General features: G+C 37.5%; 1 protein-coding gene across 1 annotated transcript in view; it reads left to right on the top strand.

The window, feature by feature from the left end:
* Positions 1–20,085, top strand: part of KCNQ1 (potassium voltage-gated channel, KQT-like subfamily, member 1) — a 368,288-nt gene that overhangs the window by 107,473 nt on the left and 240,730 nt on the right. Inside the window, exons 8-11 of the mRNA XM_010563880.1 lie at positions 716–811; positions 4,131–4,253; positions 5,255–5,396; positions 12,507–12,627. Coding sequence (XP_010562182.1) covers positions 716–811; positions 4,131–4,253; positions 5,255–5,396; positions 12,507–12,627 — 482 coding nt within the window. The remainder of the gene's footprint in view (positions 1–715; positions 812–4,130; positions 4,254–5,254; positions 5,397–12,506; positions 12,628–20,085) is intronic.

Here is a 20,085-nt window from a genome sequence, read left to right as displayed (position 1 = left end):
AAGATGTCATTTCATGTGTGTTACTAAAACCTCTGTTAAATATGTCTATAGCTATGGAAATGACTGCATAAATGACTCCCTCTATACTTAATTTTGGACTTTATTATTATACTACGTTTGGAGGCCATTCTGGGTTGTATGCCATCCTGTGCCATTAGTCCATATCCTTTGTCCTGAGAGTGGATTAGATGGCCTTGTGTTGAACTTGCTGAAATCCTGACCATTTTGTAATATTCCTTTTCCTCTTCTTTGTCCTCCCCTCCCAGCATGCGTTAACATATGGAAATAGAAATTACCATACTACAGTTAAAAGGTCTTTCTTGTGACCTGAATCATGCCATGCCAAAGCTTTATTTCTCATAAAAATGAAGTTAAGCACATCAGGTTAATATTTCTCCCTCTTCTGTCGTTCCCCTGCACAAGCTTTTATGAGGCTTTTAGAGGGTATGAAATATCATTTCTGCTCGCTCTTTAGTGTTTGAGTCCAGCTGACTTAAATAGAGTTTGGATCAGGGCATGATAGCATTCATAGTTTGTTTCAACAAGTAATACTGAGTTTAAAAACTTAACAGTATTAAGTCATTTCCTCTAAATAATTAGTTGGGTTTTATGATGCTGAATAGAAGTTTATTAATACAACATAATTTGGCAAGCTTATGTGTGGGTTTTTTCCCCCTTAAAAAAAATTAGATCTGTGTTTTCTTTCTTCCCACAGGGAATTCTTGGTTCAGGCTTTGCCCTAAAGGTACAACAGAAACAACGACAGAAGCATTTCAACCGTCAAATTCCAGCTGCTGCCTCTCTCATACAGGTACCGAGTTCCTGTATTTTGCATACTATAATTTCTTTCCATTTACAGTTTTTTTCAAAACTGTTGGTAGTATTTTCGTGCCTGATTCCCATTAAAAATTGTATAGGAGTTACAGATGCACGTCTTTCAAACTGTTTTGGAAATCCCACCTTTAATGTAAGCTAATAAGCAGAAAAGTTCCCTCCCAAATCTGTACAAACTGTTTAATTCAGCTGGTTAAAATCAAAACTGAAGGCTATTGTGTAGTTATTGAAAAATTATTGAACAATTTACCTGGGGAAAATATTATGAAATACTATGCTTGCAGTAGAGAAAAAAAGAGAGGAGGCTTCATGTAAAATTGTACTTTTAAAAAATATATTGTTGCTTGTAAAGACAAATGTCAAATATGCTTATTTTTGTTGGGACAAATAAATTCTTAAAAAATCTCAAATTTAGGAGAATTAAGTCAGAATGTTAAATAGGAAAATCTTGTCTGAATTTTTCAGCTCCAGGATAGGTGGCTGGGAACCACTGGGATTCTGCAAAATCTTTTTTTTTCATGTAGGATAACATACAGGAAGAAAAATTTTGATCCACTCTGTTAGAAATACAGTTGCAGTTCAGCATCAGTAAGGTCAATGACATTTTATCCTTTACTTCAGTGGAGCCAGCTTTTCACCCTGGAGAAGTATTAATATTGTTTCATTCTAGCTTTTTCCAGCTTTTCTTCCCTCACTCAGTATCTGCATGTAGCTTTAGAAGCATAGGGATCAAATTTAAAAGAAATCTAGATGTGCACCTAAGCTGTATCATTTTTGTGTTCTCATATGACTTATTTCTCTAGCTTCATGAGTGAATGTGGATTTCCAGGTCAGGCTCTTTATGGAAACAGTAGCTAACTGTAAAGTTTATGCTTGAAACTAAACAGTCCCAGAGTTAATGTGAAAAAGGTTTAAATTTAGGGCTCTGGTTATAGCCAGAGATTAGCCAAAAATCTTCAGACTCAGTGTGTTTCGTTTGGATTGCATGGTTAGAAAAAGGTACGGTTTTGCAAAGAATGTGGAAAACGTGTGACAAGTGGTGTTCCTCAGGGGTCGGTATTGGGACCAGAATTATTTAATATCTTTGTCAGTGACATGGACAGTGGGATTGAGCGCACCCTCAGCAAGTTTGCTGACAACACCAAGCTGTGTGCTGCGGTCAACACACTGGAGGGAAGGGATGCCATCCAGAGGGACCTTGACAGGCTTGAGACATGGGCCTGTGTGAACCTCATGAAGTTCAACAAGGCCAAGTGCAAGGTCCTGCACATGGGTCAGGGCAATCCCGAGCACAAATACAGGCTGGGGGATCAGTGGGTTGAGAGCAGCCCTGTGGAGAAGGACTTGGGGGTATTAGTGGATGAAAAACTGAATATGAGCCAGCAATGTCTGCTTGCAGCCCAGAAAGCCAATAGCATTCTGGGCCACCTCAAAACAAGTGTGGCCAGCAGGTTGAGGGAGGGGATTCTCCTCCTCTACTCTGCTCTCATGAGACCCCACCTGCAGAACTGCCTTCAGCTCTGGGGCCCCCAGCATAAGAAGGTCATGGACCTGTTGGGGTGGGTCCAGAGGAGGGCCATGAAGATGATCAGGGGGCTGGAGCATCTCTCCTATGAGAACAGGCTGAGAGAGTTGGGGTTGTTCAGCAAGGAGAAGAGAAGGCTCCGGGGACACCTTATAGCAGCCTTCCAGTACCTTTCCCTACAGGAAAGATGGGGAGGGACTCTTTATCAAGGAGTGCAGTGATAGGATGAGGGGTAATGGTTTTAAACTGAAAGAGGGTAGATGTAGATTAGATATTAGGAAAAAAATTCTTCACTGTGAGGGTGGTGAGGCACTGGGACAGGTTATCCAGAGAGGCTGTGGATGCCCCATCCCTGGCAGTGTTCAAGGCCAGGTTGGATGGGGCTTTGAGCAACCTGGTCTACTGGAAGGTGTCCCTGCCCATGGCAGGGGGGTTGGAACGAGATGATCTTTAAGGTCCCTTCCAAGCCAAACCATTCCATGATTCTGTGAATGGATTTTTAGTGCTCCCACTGACTCTTTTGGGAAATCAACCCCAAATTATTGGGAAGCCTGAGATTGCATATCGAGAACGTTATACTTGGCTCTATCTGAAATGTTAAGGGGGGGTGGAGGATAGACAATGAGTTGCTGACTACCTGTTCTTAATAGTGGTAATTATGATTTACTAATAGTCTTGGACTTCTAAAAGCCCAGTTTAATAAATGCTCTACAAATAATTTACAAAAAGTTTATTCTTAAACCAAGAATTTTATGAAATAAATACAAGGTGACAACAGCTGAAATGAGTGATACTTTTTCCCTGTATTCCTTCTTATCTTCTAGTGGCCAGTTGTTTCTTCCAGTACCCTATTAACCGTGGTGGGAATTACATGGTGATTGTCTGATCCTTTACTTTTCAACTGCTGTCTGTTTTCCTTTGTCATTCTGCCTTGCTTTGTTTCTTCCTTTTAGTGTTTTCTGGCCTTTCCCACTTTAGATTTTGTGTATGTGTATGTGTGTCCTTTTTTCATGTAGTCTGTAAATGAGGATCTGCCTTTTTAATGTGGAGACTAATTATTAATCAACTTTGATATATTTACATAATTAAGTGAGAATGCAGTAGTATTTTGTCTCTGATTGGTCTTGTTTTCTAGGCTTGGTTTTCCTCCATTTTGTCTTGGAACATAGTACTTTAATCATTGGTGGTTGGCAGGAGGGAGGACTGGTTTTGGCTTTTGGCTCCTGGTTAACCATTGGTGCTGTTCCCTCATGCCCTCGGTCTTATTTCTTTGTATGAATATAGCCCTACTGACCACATCACAATTGGTTGGTTGGGGTTTTTTTTTCTGATAGTACTCTTGTGGGGCGGGGAAAAATGATTTTTTTTTTTTTTTTTTTTTTTTTTTTTCTTTTCCGAGTAGGAGCTTGAAACACAGGATGCAATGGGCAGAATGGTCAGAGAGGGAAACTGGGGCAGAGCAAGAAATTTAAACCCAATCTTTTGAGTCCAGTCTAGAATTCTCTCTTACTATTTGTTTGTTGCTAATGCAAACAAAAGTTGCACTTGAAAAGACTGATCTTCCTTTCTGGTTTGCCCAGTTCAAACTATGTGGTTTCTGTTTACTAAATATGGATTCTAAACCATGCTGAGTTTATGTTTCCAGTAGGGAAAATCAAGAATACTATTAAATAAAGAATGACTAACATGCTACTTGGAAGTTACTTTTTAGTACAGATAGCTACAAATCCGATTGCTTCAATTGTTCTGTTGCTTAAAACATTTGTTCTAGACTGCATGGAGATGCTATGCAGCAGAAAACCCAGACTCTTCTACATGGAAAATATACATCCGAAAACCTGCCAGAAATTATCATTTGCTGTCACCCAGTCCAAAACCGAAGAAATCAGTGATGGTACCAGTAACTAACATTTCCTATTATAGTAATTTACATTTTTTAAATTAGATTGAATTTGTTTACTCTCTAGAGGCTATTTGTTGTGTTTGTTTTACAGATTATTACTTGGTTTCAAAGTATTTATTTTCATTTCAGTTTTGAGATTTTCAGTATACAAATGTTTTAAACCGTAACTTAATTTACTTCAGTTCCCCATCTTAACTTTTTTAATGGATCTATGGGCTTGGAAAAGAGCAATAATGACTTAGGCACATCAGTCAGTAACTTACTGTTGTTGTTTGAAAAACTATAAGCAAAGGAAAAAAAAAAAGAAAATTACTATTTCCAAAACAGTAACTTTTAATTGTTTTTTTAAAAAAAAACAACAAAACTACTGCTTCTCTTAGCTATGATTTCGTGGCTTTCTAAGCTTCTATGGTGAAGACATGTTGTGCCTACATATGGTAGTATTTTCATATCAACTGACTCCATAAGTTAAGAATTTTTTTAATTTTAAAAACAGCAACAAAACCCCTTTGTCAGAATGTTTAGATTATGTAATACTTCATCCTCTCTGTTGTAAGAGTATTACAGAGGACTCCCAAGCTGGAAGGAGATGATGTTGTGCAAAAGCTTCCCTAGTATCCCAGGTTCATCTGAGTTCAGTAGCAATATATCCATTTGCTTTTTGCTGAAGGTATGATGTATTGCATCCATAAAATGGTGAAGATATTCTAGAATAGTTTGATTTATATAAACTGTCACAGAGCTAGCAGATGTTTTTACTGCAGGCAAGGGATTTGCTAATGGCAGTGTGCAGAATTCTAGTGATTAGCCAGTTTTGGCAAGATGGGGGTCAATCTTATTTAGAAATGCACTGTGTAGCATCATGAAAACGTAATTGATTAGGCACTGTTTTGGCTGGTTATAGTTCATTGGGGACTGCATTATTATTGAAGATACTACTGAAAATGTAACTAAATGTGACTTTGAGTAATTTAATGTACGTGTGTTTTTAGGTTAAAAAGAAGAAATTTAAGTTAGACAAGGACAATGGGCCTTCTTCTCCAGATAGAATGTTAACTGTTCCACACATCACTTATGACCATGTGACGGAGGACAGGAAACCTGATTTCAGTTTTGAAGCTTATGAACATTCTGGTAAGAAATTCCATTATAAAATGGCAGTAGCTGTAGTGGCTTCTATTAGTGATTTACACACAGTTCCTCTTTAATATCTGTAGGAGAGAGGATGAGGACAGAACAAGCTCTTGTCATTCTAAAGCAAGAATACTTTGCTTTTTGACTTTGTTTGCTGGCTCGTCTGGATGAGGTTCAACCATTTCTTTAATGAGCATGCTTCACTGCAGACAAACTGAGATTATTTGTCATTTCTGCCTGCCAGAAGAGCTACTGTCTCTGAGGCTGGTGCATACATTCCTCAATTCTGCAATTGATTGAAACTACAGGGATTAGCTGTCAGCTTTTCCACGTGAAATTTACCCAAGATGTGTTACTATTGTGCTTGTACTTCAACCAAAAAGAATTGACACATCTTGGCTGCACTGATCATAGTCTGCTATATGAAACTATCATGTGCTCCTTCCTGTCATCTGCTCAGTGGAGTAGGCTGTGAATGAAATTTTGAAAGCAGAAGTACTTAAAATGAATGTAGATCCATCTGTATTAACTGTCACTGTACAAAATGGTACAGTATGAGGAAAAAGAAGAAAGGCCTCTGATAGTCACCTTATAATTAATAGCTTAGTTATAGTTGCTTTAGCTGTAATGAACTTCCAAAATAACTCTGAATTTACAGTGTGGCTTTTTTACAAATGTACTTTTATTAGAAGCTTTTAATGTGTATTGCTCAAATTTTGGCAGCAAGAATGAGGTTTAATTTTTAAGGTGTGTTTTATTGACTATGGATACCTTAAGTACTTATGTTTTTTTCTCATAAATTTGGCTGAGCTGATTAAATTTAATGATCTTTAAAATAAGATAGAAATGTGGGCTGGCACCAGGCAGAGTTCAATTCAAGCAGAAAGTCTCACCTTCCATGTACTTTTTTGATATGCTTCTGTCTTGTCTTGTTCTGTAACATGCATGCTTTTCCACTTTTTCTTGGCCTCTATTAAGGAATGATTGAAAATTGCATCTGGTTGTAGAAATGACATAGCTGTTAAAGGGTGGACAAGTACTAAGTTTAGTCTGTGTCTCAGTCTTTGTCTACAGATACCTTTCTTCAAAACAATCCAGTGAATGAACTGTACAAATGCTTAGATTTGTAAAGTCCCACCTTTCATCATTAAGTTTCTAAGCTGATTAAAGGACAATATGATTTGCAGGCAGCCTACTACTGCAACTTCAAAAATCAGCTCTATAGCTTTCAATAAAAGGATTTTCTCTAATTTCTTCTGACACTTATCTTTTTTCTTTTTTATCTGTGTTCTGCTCTCTCTAAACTGTTACAAGTATACAGGACAAACAGGAATGTTAAAATTGCTTGGTAAGTTGAGGAAAATAATTCTATCTATGGCATGCCAGCTTATGACCATGTAGTGTTTGCAGTGCTTTTCATGTGTGTCTAGTGCCGTATAGTTTCTTAGAAATCTTTTGCAGCCAAGGAGATCAAAACAGACAAAAATGTACATTCTCACACTTGTAGTCACAATTGCACCAACGGTTTCTTTACAAGAGAAAAGTGAGCAGTCATTTAAGTAGATGATCTCTGGTGTGTTTTTTTTATTATTGAGAAAAATTGCTCGTGTATACATAACCAATAGAAAAAGATAATGTACATATAAATAAGGTATGATTTATCCAGTAGTTAAGTTATCTGAGCATATAGCTGAGAATTAATTTCTAAACAAATAGATTGGGATGGAGGAAAAACTTCCAGATTTGACCTCCAATATTGTGCATTCTGAAGTACACACATCTGTTCCTGTAAAAATGCTCTGTAGATATTTGTGAACAGATGGGGACCCATAAATTAAATAATTTATTTTACTGTTTGTCTGGATTCTGTGATCACTTAAGCAGCCATGTAGTCCTGTGATGTCTCTAATGTGCTTGCTTAGGCACTTTCTTAACAATTGAGGGTTCCCCAAAGAGTCTAGGATTAGAGCTAGGACTGGGCAAAAAAACTCTTGTGATTTAGTGAGAGTGCTGTAAGCCACCTGCAAGTTGTCTGCTCTACAGCCACTAAAGAAAATAGAGGCTTCTTTTCAGTGATTGAGTGCAAGGATGCTCAGGCTTGGATTAAATTGTCTGAAAATACAAGGTTCAGTTTCTCCTCTGAACCCAGGTGGAGCACAGGTGCAATTAAGGTGGTAAAAAAGCAGAAAACAAACTGAATCTCCTTGACTCCCCCTGACCAATCCTTGATTTGCCCATTTTCCAGTTTTCACTTTTCTCCTGTATTCCAAGCGGTGCATCTCTGTTGGGGGTGAGCATGGTAGGACAAGCTCAGAAAAGCAGCAAGAGCCATGAAGTCACCTGTTTCACATGAACAAGAAATTCCTTCATCTTGGGGAAATATCAGAGGAGCTTTGCCAGCCACCATAGGTTCAGTTTCTATTTTCTAGCCAGGCAGCGTGAGCTCAGTGAACCCGAGAGGTCACCTAACACTGTTCTCACACTGACTCGAAGAAATAAAGAGGAGAGGGTGTTTTTGTACTTGCTTGTGAGTAAGATTACCTACGCAGAAAACTGAAGCTGCCAAGTCAAAAGCTCAGAAACAAGAAATTAGGAAGTACAAGACTAATGGATGCTCATTCAGCTTTGATTTCATCCTCAGAAAGCCTCTAGTCACATATCCATATGCTGCTTTCTCATATTCAGTAAATTTTGTTTCTGTCTTTGGGCTGCCCAATTATATTCAAGTCTTCACACTCCTGGATCCCCCATCTGGCTTCCCTGCCAGTACAATTGTGCAACCAAAGATTTCCACCTCCTTTTCTCCCCTCCTTTCTCCTGGCATCATCAGTTCAGCAAAGACCCAAGAGCTGTGGCTGGAGCATGCATAGCACTGACAGAACGCTTGCAAAATGAGGCTTTTTTTCAGATTTTTTTAACACCAATACCTTTATATTTTAAGAGTTTTTCTCTTTGCATGAAAGTGAGGCAACAATTCTGAAAAATACCACTCTGTCCCACAGGCACTTCTTAATGAAATAGTTATTAAAAGGATAACACTATTAAAAAGAACTAAACATAGCATAAACGTTATGTTTTGCTGAGTCTCTTTCTCGTCATTGACTCCTCTTGCTTGCCTGAAAATTTTCCCCAAGAAATTCAGCTTGAGGCAGACACTTGGCTTAAATGGTTGAAGTGGGCAGCTTCAAATGCTTTTTATGGGATGTGTCAGGCAGCTTCAAACATGGGTGGCAGTACTCGTCTGTCCACCTGACAGCACGGAAATCTGACTGGGAGCTAGCTACTATGTGAACAGTATGAACCAGAGCAAGAGGGGTCTGACCCCTATGAGGTTGTACACTTTGGAAAGGGAAACACTTGAGGAAACCCTAAAGTCAGGAAGGAAGGGGCAAACATATAGATCACTTTCCTCAAAATGGGACTGGCATGTAGGGAGGAATATCTTGCAGCAGGTGACACTGTCATGAAGAATGGGTTCGAAGGGACAACGATGCCTCCCCTAGTGGTGATTTAATATTCTGCTAACATGTAATGCACACTTCAAGAGTTTCATACAAAGTCTTTTCCGCAGTATTTTTTCTTTTGTTTTTAAAGATGTCATGTACAACATACTATATTTTACGTATGCCTTCATCTCCTCAGCTGCCTATCTGGAGCTTTTTTCTCCCCCCACCCCCCCATCTGTCCTTATTTTATGTGCATCTTTACTCTGACTCAGATTGTCAGCGCTCCTGGCCATCCTTTTCTGCAGACCAGCAGTCTTCCAGTGCTCCTTCTTCTCCAGGTAAAGCTCATAATATTTCATTGCTCCATCACCTTTGTTAACTACTAAATCTTTGCAATGCTCTGTCTGGAGTTGCCTGCTGTGGCATAGAAAATTATAGTGCTGGTTTTTAAAGAAAGCGTAGGCATATCAGTAGAATTTTGAGTTTGGAAAGTTGTTCAGCTTGTAAATTGCCAGTGGTTAAATGAAAAAAAGAATTTTTTTGCAGAACAGACTTATTTTCTAAATGCATTAATTAAAACTCAGATTTTCCATGAAAAGTGCTTTAAAGTGTTTTAAATTTTTTGTCTGTGCTTGCAACAGAGGAACTGCAAAATATTTTCTGTCTTACTAGCCAAATACCCCACTACCAGAAAAGCATCTGCATACATGTCATACTGTATATAAAATTGTTGTGTTGGTTATATAGAAAACCTATCAGTAATTTCTTGTTATTGTGTTTATAATCCTCGATTGAAAGTTCATAGAATCATAGAATGGTTTGGGTTGGAAGGGACCTTTAAAAGTCATTTAGTCCACCCCCCCTGCAATGAGCAGGGACATCTTCAACTTGATCAGGTTGCTCAGAGCCCCGTCCAGCCTGACCTGGAATGTTACCAGAAAGTTCAGAGTTTCTGTTTTAAAGCAGGGGCTCTCGTATTGTGGGGAGTGTATTTTCTGCCATTTCAAAGTAGTACTTGGCTCAGCCTTATCAGTTGGATAGTCATGGCTGTTACCATAGTTGCTGCTGCTACCCATCAAAAATAGAGAAAATAAAGCTTGGGGACCCCTGAATTATAGTAAATATCCCTTGTTACACCTGTTGCCTGTTTCTTTTCACTCATTATTATCCATTGAAAATGAGTTTCTAAAGCTTCCTTTCTTTCCTTTAGCTTACTTATTTAGAAATTTAGTGTCTTTTTTTTAATGTACTTTTTTTTAACACTCCTTTGTAAGAAAGGCTCCTCCAAAGTCAAATGCCTATGAATTTATTTTTATAAATAAAAAAAGTGCTGAGGCAGCATATGCTCCCTGGTGTTCTACTTGAGCCTTGTTTCAAGGCACTTTGTGGCAGGGAAGCTCTCATTAAGGCCATGTTCTTTTCTTGGTCCCTTCTCTCTCTGTGCAAGCAGGTTGCATGGTAGTGTTTTGGAGTGGTTCCTCCTTCATGTTGGAAGCAGCAACATGCATTTAAGAATGAGAGCATAAAGAGCAGAGAGCTGCATCGGTCACCAGAACAGACTGATCTTGGTTATGATCTACTTGGAAAATTTTAAAATAAAAAGAGGGAGGGAGATACCATGTTTGCCTCATATTAAGCAGCTCTTCATCTCTGTGTTCTCAGATAACAGCACTTTCAAAGAGGCTGAGGTACAGTCTTGACTTCTTGTTCCTTTTTCATTGTGCCACTCCTTCTCTCCCCTCCCATGAAACTAAAAACCAGTAACCGTGAATGATCCAAGAATAGCAATTTCTGCAAATACACTTGTTTACTGTGTGTATTGTGTCTCTCATAAGCACAGTTTGGTGAGTGTTCAGCAAACACTCTAGATGGTTTTAGGTTCAGCAGTTTTATCACTTGTCATCAGGAAAACTAAAAAGGCTGTGAGTCCTTTCTTAGAAACTGGGAAAGTTTCATTTGTATCATGTAGAAATGAAAGCAGTGAAAATTAATTTAGTGAAAGCCAAAAGGAATCTGTTTTAAAGACATTTTACTGCATCTCTGAATCCGGAATTATTTTGCTTGTTTTACAGCCACTATCTTGGATGATGACTACAGCAAAGTGATTAAATAATGTGACAATAAAACCAAAAATAGGAAAATAGGAAGCTAGCATTAGCTAAAACTTACTGTAGAATTTTCATTTTCATTTTTAAATGCTGCAAGTGGCTCCTGCTTTTAATAATTTTATCACCTAGCATTTGTCTGTCTTTTTTTTTTTTACTGATTTCAGAGGTCTTCCTCTCCTATTATAATTTCTGGAGAGCGGTCTTTCCCATTGTAATTTTGAATGGCCATGTGCCTGATGATATAATAACATTTTCTCTTCTGATTATTTGTAAAAGTTCAAATCCATTTCTGCCATATGAAGTGATCTACTTACTTGAGTAAAATGGTTGCATTTTTTTAAAAAAATTGTTTCCTGATATCCCCACTTCCATTCTCATTAAATTCAGCTACATTTAAGTTAGCTATTTCTGCTGTATTCCTTTAGCTTTCATGTTGCATTTTGGCAGGACATTATTTACTGTTATATTATAAAGTATTTTATTTAATACAGTAGGGACTTCATAAATTACAACATTATAATTATTTCATTGAATGATCCAGCCAGTTACACAGATAAAGATTTCTATGGCGGTGTCAGAATCTACCTATGATTTCTACAGAATTTTACTGGTGGTTTTTATTCTCTATAAAATTAATTTACAATCATGTATAAATACAATAGTGGATTTATTTATATGCAAATTTTGTGGCTTCTCTACCAAATGTTAGGACCATGCTGGAGAAAGCACTTAGGGCTCTTAATGTTAGAGTCTGGCAGAATTTAGGAGCCTGAGTTTAAAAATGAAATGTGTAATATTCTGCCTAATTTCTTGGGTGCATGAAAGTTGGTATACAAGTAACTTTGCCACTGAAAACTTTCAATATCTGAAGTTTTGTGAAATGGCCTTCTCACTAAGGGCTTCATCTTGGATGAACTGAACATCTTGCCACCTGCCTCGTGCCTGGGCTCAAAGATGAGGCATCCTTGTGCCTAAGTGTGAGAGGGATTGGGAGCCAGCAGGCTGGCTCAGACAGCGCGTGGCAGGACGTGACTGCTCACCGTGAAAATGCCTAGGTTCCTTTGTTGATCTAGGCCTGGTTTCTTGATCTTAGTCATAGTAATTACACCCCAGAAGCTGGTATTATAAACTAAAACATGAAGTAGAGATGATATAAAAAGAAATTGATCTTGTCATTGCATTGCACTCATATGCTGTTGTTGTAGAGCAGTGGTCCATGGTATGGCTGAGTATTGTACAATAAGTTTTATAATGCATGAAGCTGCCTGTGATATAGATACCCTACATTCTAGTGTATAAGGCATATGAACAAAAAAAAAAAGAAAAAAACCCCCTAGCTTTAAGTCTTCAGCAGAAGTTGAAATTCTTTGGGTAGAAGAAGAATTAAAGTTTTACTTTTCATGAACTCTGTGGTATATGCAATTTTTTAATAGTATCTTCTGTTTTCAATATTCTGTTAAAATGTACAGTATTTCAGAGATCCAAATGAGTGGTAGACCTTTCTTGAAAAAGCCGAATGCTATTGCTTTAACTGTTATCTGCGTGTTTCCTCACAGTGAAAAAAAGCCCAACGTTTTTAGATGTGAACACAGGACCCTTCATCAGGACCAACAGCTTTGCCGATGAGCTTGACCTGGAGGGTGAGACACTGTTGACCCCAATAACTCACATCTCACAGTAAGTCAAGGCTATTGAATTGTGCATTAGTTGACTTAGACAAGAGAAGCCAATTCAGGTGGGAGGAGCTGAAATATGGAGCTGATAGGGCTATCTCAGATATTTGCGTCAAACTCTTTTTACCTTGAAGCTGGTGTATACTGTTCTGAGTGCCAGTAAATCTTCATGTTGACCTAAAGAAAAGTTCACTTGGCTGTGACACAAGGCTTTAGTTTTTAGCTAATGTCTTGGGGCAGCTGGTGGTTGATAGCCTCAAGATTTTCACATGGAGACAATGTGTGGGAGTACTTGCCTGTTGAGAATTATATTACTCACTCCACCATACAAGTGGAATAGCTGTAAAGTGCAAATTTAAAAATATTATTTATATGAAATACCAGCCTTTCCATTTCAGCAGCACCTTCTCTAACAGTCAAATGATGATCTGCATTGGAAGAAAAGATCTGTTTTGATCTTTATTACTGCTTTGTGGTACATAAAAATGATCTGAAATAGGCCTGTATTTTTTATTTTGTTGGGTTTTGTCCTTTTAAAAGAAGATTTTCCACATGCCTTTTATACTAAACTGTTATCTCCATGTTATCAGATTATTCTAAAAAATTGAGAATTGTAAAAGATTTTTATTCAAATGCCTTTTAAAAAAAAAATCTTCTGTCATTGTTTAATTCAAACTCCTGACAAATGCTTATTATTTACCATAGGAGATGTGTGACAGTATGTCCTCTAGCAGAGGAATGAGACAATTTTAGCCCTCCTATTCCTAGAAATCTGAGGATTTCTGCAGTGAAACCACAGATGAAAATTCTTGGCATACTTATATTTCTGAGGTACAAAACATGCAGAAGTGCCTGCTGCCATTTCAGGCCTTCTTCCTATACACTATAAATAGCAAAGAAGCACAAATGTACTTTTTATAGTCACTTTAGAAGGGCATTTTTTAAAAAAAAGTGGGTTTGGGGGGAGTCTTCCCTGCCCCCAAACAAAAGGACTTGCGTTTTCAGCTGAATCACCTAAATGTACATATATTTGTAGGCAGAGGATTTAGGAGACTTGTATTCTGGAAGATTTCTTAGTGGTACAAGCAGGAGGAGGAAGTCATAAATTTCCTCAAGCCTTCGACAAGAACAACGGAGCAGCAAAACCAGATCTAGAAGTTTCCTTTGCATAGCTTTTTTTAAACTTTAATTTACCACAACCCTGCAGGCTTTCTTTAAGAGAAAGAAGGTTTGGTGCTAGGAGTTTTCATTATCCTGTTTGGATTTGGGAATGATTTAGTAATTTCTCATTGTGTTTCAAATAATAAGGTGCTCTATCATTTTTAAGTCCAACTTGTGTAGCAGCTGAGATTTTTTTTTTCTGTGAACTACTTGTGGGAGACCTTAGGATGTAGGTAATGTATATCAACCGAAGAACCTTACTAAATTAAACACCCTAGTCTTTTAGTAGCTTATATATTTCTCTTTTATTTCCTTAATTTTTGGTTGTAACTATTTTGAAATCTCCCTAGATTGCTCTAGGTCATGAGTGATGGGATGGTACAAAACATGTCCCCATATATGGTTTGAATTGAATGTCTGCTAGAAGAGAAGAAAATGGAAGTCATTGTTTCTTTTAAGCCTTTGGGTTTAGATTCAAAACTGGATAAATTGCATTAAATGCAAAAATGGATAAAATTTTTGGTAGGCTGAGGCTCCAAATTGAATTGTGTCTCTTTGAAGTATAGGTGCCCAAATGTTGTAGAGCCTGAGAACTGTTCACTTAGAAATGCGTACTTTGTATGCAGGCCTGAAACAATGCCAGATCAGCCTATAGGTATAAGGGTTTGGCAAAAAGTTAGTGAAAACCCTGTGTTTTGTAACGTCAGTTGGAGTATTGGCATTCAGGTAACAGTCTCAAATATTTTTAAATGAAAAATATTCTAATGCTTGTTTTACATTGGGGTTGTGCATTCTGCTTGCATTTGAGGCAGTTGAAAAGCAAACTGCTGTGCTGCGTTTCACTGGGTACCCATGTTGTTGCATGCTGAAGACCAGTCAACTTCCATGAATTATTTAGACAAATGCTTATTTTTCATTCTTCATTTCAAAGTCCTAGGGAACAAATATTTATGAGCTGGTTACACATGTTAGTAGGACCTGCTGCATGTTAGACCATGTGGGCATAGAATTAAGGATCAAATTTAGAATTGTGCAATAGATGTATCTCTGTGTGCAAAGCCACGTACTATTTTTCTGGATAATGAAAGTGTTTCGTCATTTCAGATCTGTGTCTCTGTGTGTTTTTAATTCAGATTTGAAAGTTATGCTGTGCCTGAGAGAATCTAGGATTAATTAGCTTGTTCTGACGTCCCCAGTTGTGGAGCGTTTTATTTCCTTACAGCCATCATATATACAGTATGATTGCTCCAGATTTTTTGATAAGGAAATAAGCAACCATATGCAAGTCTAAACCCAAGTACTTAATAAAAAAAAAAAAAGCACCAGCTATGAAAACAAATTAGTACGGAAAAGTCAAATTAAGTGCAAATATCTCTAGTTTCAGGTCTTAAAAGCAATTCATACTCTATCAGAGGAACAGAAGCATGAAGACAGTTTTCAGAAGTGGAAGCATAATATAAAACACTTGATCTAAGGATGCTTGGATTTGGGATTCATAGAACTATTTCCTGGTCAATTATATATTTATTGCAGTAGATGAATTTGCTTATCCATAAACCACAGAAAGGTGACTCTAGAATAAACATTAATTTTTGAAAGTCATAAATACATGTGTAAATATTACTCAGTTAATTGGAGACATGCAACTGGAAAGTGACTTTTAGTTGACAGTATGAAAAATATTTCCTTTTGACAGGTAGCGTAAATCTAGCTTAAGTGTGGGGTACCTACTGTGTTACTGACAGGCAAACACGTGGCATCGTTGTGGCTTAAAAAAAGAATGAGACTAAGTTTGTTTCCTCACTTGCCATTAGGTCATGGAAAGAAAATGCCATCTTTCAGCCCTTATGACAAAGGGCTTTAGGCTTCTAGGCCCAAAGCACCCTTTAAATTGAATTTCAGTGCCTTGCTTGTTTATGTAAAAATTATTCTCTTTTTGTAAATGTAGGTGCATATTCTCACTGAATTTAATAGGACTGCTTTTGTGTCTAATAATAAAAATGCAGGTGTGGGTTTTCTTGCAGGATGTACTTCTGGCTGTATTTTAAATCTGTTTTGAAATAAACATTGTACTAAATGTAGCCCTATTTCTGTGGAATTAGAAATGGGAAATCTTTCATGTGGAAAGATTACTATACCAGTTAATCATTTGTCACTACCACTTTGAGGAAACAAAAATAATAATCGAAGCACTTTGAGAGCTGATGTTCAAACACAAAAGTGATTAAAATGTCATAGAAAAAAACAGATTTGCAGCAGGTGCATGCAGAAATATAAAATAAGATAGCAGCGCATGGAAGAGTGACTGCACTTTCCCTTCTATGTGCGAAGGCTTACAAGCAAAAGATGCAGATTCAAGCAGAGCAATCTGTAATTAGCTATTATGGATCTCGCCTATAAAATGAACTGTAACAGTTTGAAGAATGCAGTACACAGTGTGTTGTTTGAGATAAGGCTCGGCCCTTCAATGGTTTGTTTAATGATTGTTGTGGTCTGTTCTGTTATAAAAGTGAAATAGGAAACTAGACTGTAGCGATACCTCTGGACTTCTCACTGTTTTCTTTCTCTCTAATCAGTGCGTTCCCGTATTGTCTCCTGTTCCCTGTTTCACTTCACTGGGTCTTTTGTTGTGTTTGCATTTTAAAGCAACAGAAAATTGATGCTACTTGTAGCTGAGCCTCAGCTACGAAGAGGTTCTTTCCCTGTGTTTGTATTGTTTAATTTCAGCACCTTTTTTAACTTTACATTAGGCATTAGCTGAAGTAGCAAAAGAAATTAACCAAGCTCCTAAGCGTACAAATGGGAGGGAGAGGGAGAAGTGGGTGGAATTGAGCTGAAAAAGGGAGAGAAGAAAGTAATGAAGAACTCTCAATCTAATATATCTTTATATAAATTTCTCACCTCTTTAAAGAAGTTTAAAAAGAGCTCTGCATTCTCCATGAAGCTTTCAGAAATGCTACTGAATAAAAAAGAAATTAATGTCTGATATTTCTACAGTTCCCCATTCTTTGGGGTTCAGCAGCTCATTAGACAGTGGTTTGTTTAATCAGTCCTGATGTGTAAATGTTTGGTATTTCTTTCTGCTTCTTAATAAGAGTAACTTTTTAGCAAAATACTATCACTAAACGTATTGTAAATTTACTGCAGAAATTGAAACACAAATCAGAGGTCATCTCTGGATACTGTATTTAAACTCTCTCTATATAAAAGGTAGCTCAATTTTTTCACAAAGTTTAAAGAAACTGGGAAGACCTCTTGAACAACTCATGCCTAGTTCTGTCACCTTGAGTATTGCACCAAAGGAGTACTCGCTGTCATAAGATTATATAAACCGATATACTCTCTAACTATGCAAATTGTTGGCAAAATTCTTGATCTTTAAATTGTGAGTATGGTATTACTTCCTATACACCTTTCTAATTTTTTTGGAAAGAATTACTGTGGACCCAGCTGAGTTCAGGGAATGTATTTCTTGCTGAAAGCAGTTGCTAACATTGCACATTTGTGGTCCTGCTATTGTCTATATTGTCAAAATAACAATAATTCTTGATGTTTTAATGACTCTTCCCCACATGTTTTATGTACCTCTTTATTGGGGTGATGAAAATACATTTCATTAGTTAAGGATTGGTTTTGTCAGTATACATATGAAATACTTTTTCAATGGAGGCTTTCTTGCAATGGCATACTGCTGTGACCTTAGATTTAATACAGTAGGCTTACATTAAAATAAAGCAGTAGATTAAAAACAAAAAGCACTTTCTTTCTGTTTTTAAGTATATTTCCATCCTGAAAAAACTGTGTTGTGACATCAGCTTTGTCTCCTCTACTATCTCTGTCAACGTCTCAGGTGTGGTAGAGAGTCTTTTAGGCATTGTATTAGGAGTAAATGGGAGGATCCAGTTGTGGAGGTGTGTTTAAAAATAAACCCTTATCTGTTAAACAGCAGGATAGATGGAATAATTAAGCAAACAAATTTAGTGCTTTTTAATAATTTCCTGATTAAGAAGAAATGATAACAGATGGATCATTCTGAATGAGTGAAATTAATGCTTTTGAGCACTTTGAAATATAATTGAAATAATCAAAATAAAGTGTGCTGGTAAACACCGAGTGCAGTGTCCATGGTGCTGCAGTTACCACTGGCTTTTCTTGGAAATAATATTCTCTTTTCTTTAAGATTTTTATTAAGTGTTCAGTGTTTTAATTACCAGCATATAATCTGTTGGCATAAGATATAACCACATTGCTTGGAACAAACAGTGCTGAATGTGTTTTATAACTGTCTCTTTTCTGTTGGATTATCAGTGAGTGGAATCCCTATTTGCTTTGATTTGCTAGCTCATATTGTATAAGATTCCTGCTTTTATCTTTCTCTTATATACCAAAATGACCCTCTGAAGTCTGAGCAAATATTTCTTTTTCACTCTTGAGTGGCTAGATGTAGCGGCTGACTTCTGCTGTCACAAGAATTCTCTCTGAAACACTGCTAACAATATTTAAACCATGATTTGCATGGGGTCCATTTTATCATTAATGACAGGGCATGTCAGAAGAATAGCAGTGACAGCAACTGTATGTAAGAACGTGCTTGAGTTAAGACCAGAGCTTAATGTTCAAACATTGCTGGTTACTGTTATGTGCTGTTGTTCCAGTCATTTATTTAACTTGCAACAGGAAAGTCTTCAGTACTTGCTGTATGCTGGGCAGCATCTCTTTTTCATTTGGCATGTTTCAGTATGTTGTCAAACTCCCTTAGGAATGCTGCTTACAATCTCTGCTAATTTAATAGTTTGCTAAAAAGGGGGAGGACTGTTTCTGTGAGTTATTCACTTTGGTATGGAAAAGCGTCATTAGATCCTGTGCTTTCATTATACATTGACCATAAACTTGTCCATAGAAACCAAGCCTAGAACTCTGGACGTATCAGGAATCTGATTTTTCTCATCTATTCAGTTGTTTTGAGCCACTTGAGGATATGAAGTGTCCCTAAAGCTGATTTAACAAGCAATCAGGAAAGTTTCTTTTTCAGAAGGAAACTCCAGAACAGTGGTAAACAAGACACTGAATGATTTCAGTGTCATCATCCCATTCTGGTTTCTCGTTGGATGTTGCATGGGAGGAGAAAGAGCTGTGGCAACCCAGTCCTGAATATGGCTAATCCCTTAAGTAAGCAATGATCAATGCAGTACAGGCATCAAAAAGGACTCAAAGCGCCTCTGATTTAAGTTAAGAAATTAACAGTTTTCTAGGTAGTCCCAGTTTTAGGGGGCTGCACGCTTGTCTGCAGCTCAAGAGCTAGGTGGTTGTAGTAGAGCAGGGCATAAGCAAACCTGTCTCAAATGTTGAAAGGCAAATGGGTATTTTATACTTTATAAGAACTTTATTTCTGGCTTATGGGTATTGATACCAGCTAGAAGCACTGTCAAAATAGCTGTGGCACTCCCACTGTAGCAATGAGCTAATAGTACCAGTGTTGTACATTTTCACGTGCAGCTGCCCAGACTCAAAGGCACTGTAGAATCTTCCCTGCACCTGAAGAGTAGTATAGCCACTGCTGTGCTGAGACAAATGTGATACCTTGTTTCCAGGTACCATTGCATCTATCTGTCTGTATATATTTAATCTGTCATCCTACGCCTAGAGTGGAAGCTCTTTGAGTTGGGGACTGTTGTTGTTCTGTGTTTGTATAATATCTAATAGGTGGGATCACAGCACATGCACTGTTTCTGTGGTTTGCATCCGATGTCTGCTACAGAGTTGGCAAAAGTTGGCTGATTGTGTCTTCCATAATACAGGTAGTTATTTATAATCTTTGTTTTTATAGATGGATTATTTGAGGTGTGCTGAAGACTTGGGCAGATCTTCATGGTGTCTTATTTCACCCTCCAGACTGTAGCAACTGCGCTGCTTCCGACAGTGCAATAAGTAATGTGGCTAACATCTGTCCCATGTGGTTACTCATTTCTTTTATCTTTAGGGAGAAGTTCTTGTGTACTGTGGTGGGTGGCTGCTTTTTTCATAGATTAGATAGAGTGTGTAGTTTACATCTATAGATCTGAAGACCAGAAGGGATAATTAGATCATCTCCTTTGATCTTGTAAAAGACAGGCTGTAGCACTCCATTGAGTTGAATGCAGCATTGCAGTGCTGTGTTGCTAATATTGGCAAAAACACAAGAAAAGAATTGTATTTCACAAGCTTGGAGAGTGAACAGGTGAAAAATTCAGGCAGGAACCTAGAGTTTGCAATTTCATCTCTCCTTTTATTTTATTTTAACTTTCTATGTATTTATTTATTG

The sequence above is a fragment of the Haliaeetus leucocephalus genome, unplaced genomic scaffold (assembly GCF_000737465.1).
Source record: "Haliaeetus leucocephalus isolate CR32 unplaced genomic scaffold, Haliaeetus_leucocephalus-4.0 Scaffold173, whole genome shotgun sequence".
Lineage (NCBI taxonomy): Eukaryota > Metazoa > Chordata > Aves > Accipitriformes > Accipitridae > Haliaeetus > Haliaeetus leucocephalus.
Note: the sequence above shows the minus strand (reverse complement) of the source record. Positions and strands in the feature narration are given on the sequence as shown.